This window comes from Penaeus monodon, chromosome 4 (genome assembly GCF_015228065.2).
Source record: "Penaeus monodon isolate SGIC_2016 chromosome 4, NSTDA_Pmon_1, whole genome shotgun sequence".
Lineage (NCBI taxonomy): Eukaryota > Metazoa > Arthropoda > Malacostraca > Decapoda > Penaeidae > Penaeus > Penaeus monodon.
Genome location: NC_051389.1, coordinates 36,277,321 through 36,287,320, shown reverse-complemented (window position 1 = coordinate 36,287,320; position 10,000 = coordinate 36,277,321). Strand labels below are relative to the sequence as shown.

Genomic DNA, 10,000 nt, shown 5'->3' with positions numbered 1-10,000 from the left:
CATTTCATCATTTCATTCCATTCCATTCCAATTAATTCCATTTCATTATAAGATGTGGTTCTGTTATTATTTTCATTGTAGTATGTCACTATATGTGTTGCGAAACTGTTATCACTATTATTATTTTTATGATACAGGCAGGGGTTGCATGCATTGCCTGATGCTGCGGGTGATTATTATTACCAAAGAACATATAACCAGGTAGCTCCTTTTCCATTTGTCTTGTGAGACCTAAAAATGAAATGGTCTTTTACTTAAGAGTATTCTGACAGCTGTTAATGGTAAGGAACTCTTCATTATCATAAATAAAAGAAGGGGATTTTTATTTTACTTCTGCTAATTATAACAATATCAAGTATATGATACAATTGATTGTTTCTAGCTATATCTGATATCTTACACAACCACTTGGTCCTTAACTTTACCAGGAATACACAGCTGCCTAAGGGTTAATAGTGCCATAACATACCTAAGTTATATCTTAAACTAGGATTTGTTGCCAATTTGGTAGAAAATTGTTGTAAATTAGTCTTAGGAAAGGAAATTCCTAACTTTGATTTTTTGTGTGTGTGGTGGGTGCATGCGTGTGTGCGTGCATGTGTGCGCGTGCCAAAAAAGGAAATCTTAAATTTGTTAATATAATAGAAACTAGGTTCATTTCTGGTGCCTGACTTTGGTTATTATATATATATATATATATATATATATATATATATATATATATATATATATATATATATATATATATATATATATTAGATTGTTGGCAACACCTTTGTCACCATTACTAAAGAGGCAGTATCTTCAAGAATTCTAAGGAATCTCCTCCTCCTTTTCTTTAAGCTATTTAAGAACAGTTCTTATTTATTAGGTGAAAGATCTCAATGTTTTCAGCTGCCAGCAATAGCTTATGCCAGATCTTCAAATCTCAGGTGTCTTAGGGACCCTCAGTGAATACCCTCTGAGCCTGGCCCTCTAGTGAGGAGCCTTCACCTTATGGTAATTCAAGAGACCAATAAAAAAAACTCACACCTTCTTATGGCAGTTGGTATGACTATTTATATTTTTCACAAGGGTTGGAAGCCATACAAAAATAACTTCTCTTGGAGAGCTCTGAATAATGTGCTTGAACATTCATGTGAAATATATTCTGATATTTATTCTGCCACTTGATGCAATTATTTTATCAGAATATTCAAAAATCAATAAAACTTAAGGATATGAAATCAAAGGTTTGACAAGAATACTAATCTGGCATTTTATAGGTTTGGTTATTTGTCAATGTAGTCTTTTCCAAGCTGCGGTCCGCAGCCTTGTTCCAAGGGTTAGAATATGAAAGAATATGAAAATCCATTCAAGCTAACACTTAGACCTACTACTTACTACACTCACACAATGTATATTGTATAGCAGCATCAACAAGAAGAGAACACAGTTATGATATATATGAATGAAGAATAATATCAGGGGATGGTGGATTACTAATAAGGACTCAGTTTTAAGTAAAGTATTAAATTTATTGTTGTTTTGGAATGTTTTCTTCCAGTATATCTGTCTATTGGCCACTTCATGCGTGTTCTTAATATAATCTGCATTGTCTTTCCCAAATGTAATTGTTTTCTCAGCCATAGGGAATATATGATGAGTAGTAGGAAGAAAATGGTTAGCACTGTGCTAATGGATAGAAGAACACTTTCATACAAAGTTCAGGTACATGGGGGAAATGTAACCGAATGTGGATTATGGAATACTCATTTTTATGACTTGTTCATGTATATAACGAAAACAAATGAATATTCAAGAAAAAGTACTGAAAAATATCTAGGGATGAGAAAGCTTTCCTTGCAGAGTGAATATTATTTTTATCGTTAATCTGAACTTCACTCTTAATACTGCTAGTTAGTACGATATGTTTAGAAACATTTAGTATGCCAGACTTGGAAAAGAATATTTCTGTGCTACAGTTATTAGGGTATTTACTATGTTTAAATCATTCTTGTGTATCACTAATTATAGATAAGAAATTTTTTGCACTGTAAGGCTGGGTAACCCCTACCTTACAGTCTTTCCTCAGATCTTATAAACAATAAGGAATATTCTGAGAGCCTCTTAAGATGTCTTATAAATGAGTGTTAGTCACCTAGAAGTCAGTTTCTGTACCTACCTGACTTCAGTTCATTCCTTGAATGTTTGGGATGAACATTTATTATTCTTAATACTATTATTGTTACTGATAACATAATAAAATTATAATTATAGTTATGTTTACAGAAAAATAGTAACTGATTTTCTCTCTCTCTCTCTCTCTCTCTCTCTCTCTCTCTCTCTCTCTCTCTCTCTCTCCTCCCTCCTAAAAAAAAAAAATCAAGGAATAGGGAAACAGGTGAGATCAGTTTTGCCCAGTAACAGACTCCTCTGTAACTAAGAGCTTGTAAAACCAACATGCAAGCAAAAAAAAAAAAGTGGACAGTACATGTATTCAGTACCAATGGGTTAAAGTAATTTTTATTTTATTTTTATTCTGCTTTTATGACATGCAGTTTTTAGTGTCATGCCAGTTTGCTGCTTGGTTTAGCATATCACCTGCATTGCTTGGTGTTAATTTCAGTCTGTATTGCAAAGCGAGCCAGGTTTAACCAGCACTATCTCGAGCAGGGACCTCAGGAATAATACATCCTCTCGAGTCTGCAAACTCCGATAATATTCACATTTGGTTGGTGATATACTGTATGCTTTCTTAGAGAGCAAATATAAGAGCCATAAATCTCATGTAATGATATAGTGGGGACATTATGGTACTGTAGATACTCGGTGAAGTTACCATTTCCATAAAAATAATGTAGTAGTTGATTTACATTTTACAGTACACTTTTTTGTAGATTTATGAAATGGCCTCCTTTAGTATCAATGGTATTCTTTGATGAAGTTTTCAGTCTTTATCCCACTTAATCCGGGTGGCTGGCAGTTTGCACTTGGATCAAAATCAAGACATTAGGCTTATTTGAGTGATGATTTTCCTGGCTCTGTGGCTTCAAGGCCCAGGCCACACAAACACTCTTGTGGCATTAAAACGATTTTTTTTTTTTATTTTGCAGAAGCTTTCCTTGCAAGAGTCGTTATTTTCTTTCTAATACTCTAGAACTTAAAAATTTCTGCAGATATTTAATACTTGTTATAAATATACTTATGTATATATTATAATAAGATTTTTTTGATGAGTAATCTTTAACCAGAACAAACATAGATAACTCAGATTTTATGGTTATGTACTTAGATCGTATACCTTTTTATCTGATGTTGTTTATTTATACATTTTTGTGAAAATCATATGTATTCTTAGAATTTACTTATCCTATCGTTCTTCATCCCTATCCATCACTTCTCTTTATGTTCTTCCTCTTTCAACAACCTCTTCTTCTTGTACCTCTAGTTCATCCTTTATTTTTTTCTTTTATTTTTATTTGTTATCCTTTGTTTGTTCAATAGACTGTTTTCTTCACCTTTACCCTTCTCTCTCTTCTCTCTCTCTCTCTTCCTTTTTTGTCTTTCTCCTCTTCTCTTCTCTATGTCTTCATACTCTTTCTCATTCCTTTTGTTCTTTCTTTTCAGTCCTTTCTTTCTTTCTTCATCCTTATTCCATTTTCTTTATAGTCTGTCCCTTCTTCTGTCTTCTCTCCTCTTCTTTCATTCAGATCTCTTCTCTCTCTTCTTCAAGCTTCTCGCCCCATCTCATCTCTTCTTCCCTCCTTCATCCTCTGCGTCTGCATCTATTTCTCCTTCTTTCTTTTTCTCGTTGCTCTCCTCGTATTTCTCTAATCATCGTTTCTCTTTCTTCTCTCTCTCTCTCTTCTCTCTTCTCTCCTCTCTCCCTCTCTCTCTCATCTCTTCTCTCTTCTCTCTTTTTCTTCCTTCCTCTGCTTCTCTCCCTCATCCTCTTCTCCTTCCTATCTCCTCTCTCTCTCTCATCTCATCCTCTCTCTTCTGCTCATTCTCGTCTCTCTCTCTCTCTCTCGTCCTCTTCTCCTCTCTCTCTTCTCTCATCATCTCTCCTTCTCTTCTCTCTCTCTCCTTCTCCTCTCTCTCCTCTCTCTCTTCTCTCTCTCTCCTCTCTCTTCTCTCCTTCTCTCCTCTCTCTCTCTCCTCTCTCTCTCTCCCTCTCCTTCTCCTCTCCTCCCTCCTCTCTCCCCTCCCTCTCCTCTCTCTCTCTCTCTCCTCTCCCTCTTTCCTCCCTCTCTCCTCTCTCTCTCCCCTCCTCTCCTCTCCTCTCTCTCTCTCCTCCCTCCCCTTCTCTCCTCTCTCCCTCTTTCTCCTCTCTCCTCCTCCTCTCTCTCTCCTCTCTCTCTCTCCCTCTCTCTCTCCTCTCTCTCTCTCTCTTCTCTCTCTCTCTCCTCTCTCTCTCTCTCTCTCCTCCTTCTCTCCTCTCTCTCCCTCCTCTCCCTCTCTCCTCTCTTCCTCTCCCTCTCCTCTCTCTCTCTCTTCCCTCTCTCTCTCTCCTCTCCTCTCTCTCTCTCCTTCTCTCTCTCCTCTCTCTCCTCTCTCTCTCTCTCTCTCTCTCTCTCTCTCTCTCTCTCTCTCTCTCTCTCTCCCTCTCCTCCTCTCTCATCCCTCTCTCTCTCTCTCTCTCTCTCCTCTCTCTCTTCTCTCTCCGCTCTCTCTCTCCTCTCTCTCTCTCTCTCTCTCTCTCTCTCTCTCTCTCTCTCTCTCTCTCTCTCCCCCTTTCCTTTCCTCTCTCATCTCTCGATCCCCTCCCCCTCCCTCCTATCTCTCCCTTTCCCTGTCCCTTCCTCCTCTCTCTCCTATCTCCTCTCTCCAACCCCAGTGTTATTCAATATTCTGTAACCCTGCACTGCTAGTAATGGGGGCAGGAATAGGGTCCTATGAGTGGACATAGTGTCCTCTGTAGGTACAACAATTTTGTAAGATGGCATTTTTCCCATCACCTGTCCCTCAGCCTAATTTTTCCATGATAAGCCCTTCCCATCACAGGCCCCTAAATAAATGTCCCCATTCCTTGTATCCAATGGGTTAACCATCAGTCTTTAATGTGTAGAAAGAAATACCCTTTTTATAGTGATAGACCAGATGTAGCAATTTGGTGTGCATTTTTCAATTTTGAGTCAGTACAGGAAGACCCTTAGGGCCAAAATCAGTATTTTCAATGCTAAGTCAGGGATACCAGACACCACAGACATTTCAGAAAACTTAACCCCATCTTGACTATTCCCCAACCACAAAAAAAAATATTTTTAATGCAATTGCCACAGGATGTATTGTCCATTATAGTGCTATGTGACTTTCATTGTATAAAGAGGCTCTACAAGTGCTCAGCCACCAAGGAGTCAGTAGGCCCAAGTGATTAGGCCTGATTTTCCCATGCTCCCCCCCTCTCTCTCTCTCTCTCTCTCTCTCTCTCTCTCTCTCTCTCTCTCTCTCTCTCTCTCTCTCTCTCTCTCTCTCTCTCTCTCTCCTCTCTTTCTCTCTCTCTCTCTCTTTCTCTCTCTCTCTCTCTCTCTCTCTTCCCTCTCTCCCTCCTTCCTCCTCTCTCTCTCTCTCTCTCTCTCTCTCTCTCTCTCTCTCTCTCTCTCTCTCTCTCTCTCTCTCTCTCTTCTCTCTCGTCCTCCTTTCTTCTGTTCTTTTTCTTCTCTTCTCTTTCTTCTCTCTTTCTCTCTCTCTTCTTATTACTATCTCTCATATATAATCAAATCCTGCTAATCTCTAATCATCTCTTTCTCTCTTCTCTCTTCTCTCTCTCTGTCCTCATGCTTACATTATATGATCATTTTTTTTTCTTCTATCTTTCGTTTTCCTTTCTGTTGATATTCTATAAATTAATTAAATACTAAATACAATAATATATATAAAAATCAGAGAAATCACACTAATAACTTAAGTATATAATAATGACATCTAGTTACTAGATATTTGTTGATATCTATGTAATGCAGTAAATACAACAAATTATAATGATTTTTGTCATTTTTATCAGTTTACTTATGTTATGTTTTGTGTATAATATATATATATATATATTTATATATATATAATATATAATATATATATATATATATATATATATATATATATATATATATGTATATAAATACCACTATCATATATATATATATATATATATATATATATATTATAGATATATATAGATAATAGATATATATAATAGTAATAGATACATCATACACACACATATATATATAGATATGTAGATAGATAGATACACATATAGATATAGATATGCAGTATATATATACACATATACATTTATATACATATATATGTGTATATATATAATTATATATATATATATATATATATAATATATATATATACACATATTATGCATATATATATACCTTATATATATAGATATATATATTATATAATAGATTATATTATATATATTATATACATATATATATATAGTTCTATAGATATATACATACATATTCAATAAATACGATGAACACACACATTATATGTACTATAAATGTGTATGTATAATATACTGATATCTATACTCTATAATATGTGTATCTATATATATATATACTTAGTATATAAATGTTATATTTGTGGTGTGGTGTGTGTGTTGTGTGTGTACGTGTACACATGTTCTATGTATATGTGTCCGTGTACATGTCTTATGTATATGTATACATATACCAGACATCGACATATATACATATATACATAATATATCATATACGCAACATATAGGTATTTATATATATATATATATATATATATATACATAATAGCTATAATATATATATATGTGTGTGGTGTGTGTGTGTGTTGTACATTCTAATGTGTTTTATTATATATAACATAGACATATATGTGCTATATAGATATATATATATATATAATATACTATATATAATATACTATATATATATATATATATATATATATCTATTATATATATATATGCTTATCTGTATGAGTGTGTGTATATATTATATATGTATGCTAATGTATACATAATATATTATACCATATATATATGTATATATACATATACGTATAAATATGTATATATACATATACGTATAAATATGTATATAAACATATACGTATAAATATTATATATCATAACATATAATATATAGAATGTATAATCTACATATATATTTATATATAATCATATATATACATATATATAATATGTATGTGTATATATAATATGTATGTGTATATATAATATGTATGTGTATATATAATATGTATGTGTATATATATAATATGTATGTATATATAATATATATATATATATATTATATATTATATATATATATATATAGATAGATAGATAGATAGATAGATAGAATACATACATACATAGAGATATATACATACACATAAATAGATACATGCATACATATAAATAGATACATGAACACACACACACCACACATCACACACGACACACACACACACACACAATCACGACACACACAACTATATATATATATATATATAGATATATATATATATATATATATATATTTATATATAGATATTTATATATATATGTATATTTATTTTTATATATATTTAATTTTTTTATATATTTTTATATGATATATATTTATTATAATATATTATATATATTTTATATATATATATATAAAATTTTTATATTTTTATAATAAATATTTTTAAATATTATTAAAAAATTTAAATTTTAAATTTTTTTTTTTTTTAAAAAAAAAAAAAAAAAAAAAAAAAAAAAAAAAAAAAAAAAAAAAAAAAAAAAAAAAAAAAAAAAACCCCCTAAATTTTTTTTTTTTTTTTTTTTTTTTTTTTTTTTTTTTTTTTTTTTTAAAAAAAAAAAAAAAAAAAAAAAAAAAAAAAAAAAAAAAAAAAAAAAAATTTTTATATAAATATATTTTTTTAAAATTTTAAAAAAATTTAAAATTTAAACAAATTATATTTTAATATTATAAATATAATAAATTAAATAATTTTAAATAAAAATTTTAAAATATAAAAAAAATATTTTTTTTTATAAAAATTTAATATATAAAAATAATATAAAATATAAATTTTTAAATTTATATTTTAATTTTAAAAAAAATTTTTTAAAATTTATTTTATATTAATATATAATATTTTAATATAATTTTTATATATATATTTAATATATATATATTATTATAAAAATTATTTTTTATATATTTTTTTTATATATATAAAAAAAAAATTTTTAAAAAAATATATTTATAATAAAAATTTTTTAATATATAATAATTATATAAAAATAATTTTTTAAAATAAAAATAAATAATATTAAATATAAAAAATTTTTAATAATAAAAGATAAAAAAATTTTAAAAAATAAATTTAATTAATATTTTTTTTTTTTTTTTTTTTTTTTTTATTTAAAATTTATATAAATTTTATTTTAAAATTATAAAAAAATTTATTATTTTCTATTTATTATTATTTTTATATTAAATTTATATTAAAAATTTAAATTATATTTTTAATAAAAATATAATATATTAAAAATTTTAAAAAAATTTTTAAAATATAATATATATAATATATATAAAAAAATTTATATATAAAAAAAATTTTATATAAAAAAATTTAAAATAATTTTATATAATTAAATAAAATATTATTTTTAAATATATTGAAATATATATATATAATATTTATATAATATAAAATATAATATAAATTTTTAAAAATTATATTTTTAATAATATAATTAATATATTTTTAAATTTATATATAATTATAAAAGATATATATAATAAAAATATTAATATAAAAAATAAATAAAAAAAAAAAAAATATAAATATATATATAAATTATAATATATATATAAAAATAAATAATAATAATATTATTATATATTTTTAAAATTAAAAAATTAAATTAATTTTATATTAAATATTAAATAAAATTATTAAATTTTAATAAAAAAAAAAAAAAAAATTTTTTATAATATATAAATAATATAATAAAATTTTTAAAAAAAAATAATATAATAAAAATTATATATTAATTTTTATTAAAAATATTTTTTAAAAATTTATATATATAATATATATATTTATAATTATATTTTTAAAAATTTAATATTTTTAAAATATTATAAAAAAATTTTTTTTAAATTTAATATTAAAAAAAAATAAAAAATATATATATATAAAAAAATTTTAAATTAAAAAAAAAAAAATTTTAAAAAATAAAAAAAATATTAAAATTTTAAAAAATTTTAAATTTAAATAAATAAAATAATAAAAAAATATTTTATATATTAAATTTAAAATATTAATTTTAAATATTTTTTAAAAAATTTTAAATATTATAAAATAAAAAAAAAAAAAAAAAAAAAAATAATTAAAAAAAAAAAAAAAAAAAAAAAAAAAATAAAAAAAAAAAAATAAAAAATAAAAAAAAAAAAAAAATAAAAAAAAAATTTTTAAAAAAAAAAAAAAAAAAATTTTAATAAAAAAAAAAATTAAAAAAAAAAAAAAAAAAAAAAACAAAAAAAAAAAATATTTTTAAAAATTTAAAAATTTAAATTTATAAAAATTTAAATAAATAAAAAAAATAAAAATTAATTAATTAAAAAATTTTTTTTTAATTTTTTTTTAAAATTTTTAAAATTATTTTTTTTTTTAAATTTTTAAAAATTTTTTAAAAAATTATTTTTAAAAATTAAAATTTTAAATAAAAATTTTCCTTTAAATTTTTACCTAAAGAACCCCCCCCAAACCTTTTTTAAATAAAAATTTTTTATATTTTAAAATAATTTAAAAATTTTTTTGGGAAAAAAAATTTTTTTTTCCCCATAAAAAAATTTTTAAAAAAAAAAAAAAAAAAAAAAAAAAAAAAAAAAATTTTTTAAAAAAAAAAAAAAAAAAAAAAAATTTTTAATTAAAAAAAAAAAAAAAAAAAAAAAAAAAAAAAAGGGGGGGGGGAAAAAAAAGTTTAAAAAATTTTTAAAATAAAAAAAACCCAAAA

At 25.7% G+C, this 10,000-nt stretch overlaps 1 protein-coding gene across 3 annotated transcripts in view; it reads left to right on the top strand.

Moving 5' to 3' along the window:
• Nucleotides 1–10,000, top strand: part of LOC119572153 (protein regulator of cytokinesis 1-like) — an 82,694-nt gene that overhangs the window by 25,197 nt on the left and 47,497 nt on the right. Inside the window, exon 14 of one of the 3 annotated variants that reach the window (XM_037919148.1) lies at nt 2,609–2,713. The exons of the other annotated variants lie outside the window; for them this stretch is intronic. Coding sequence (XP_037775076.1) covers nt 2,609–2,701 — 93 coding nt within the window. The 3' untranslated portion in view covers nt 2,702–2,713. The remainder of the gene's footprint in view (nt 1–2,608; nt 2,714–10,000) is intronic. 3 annotated transcript variants of the gene reach the window in all.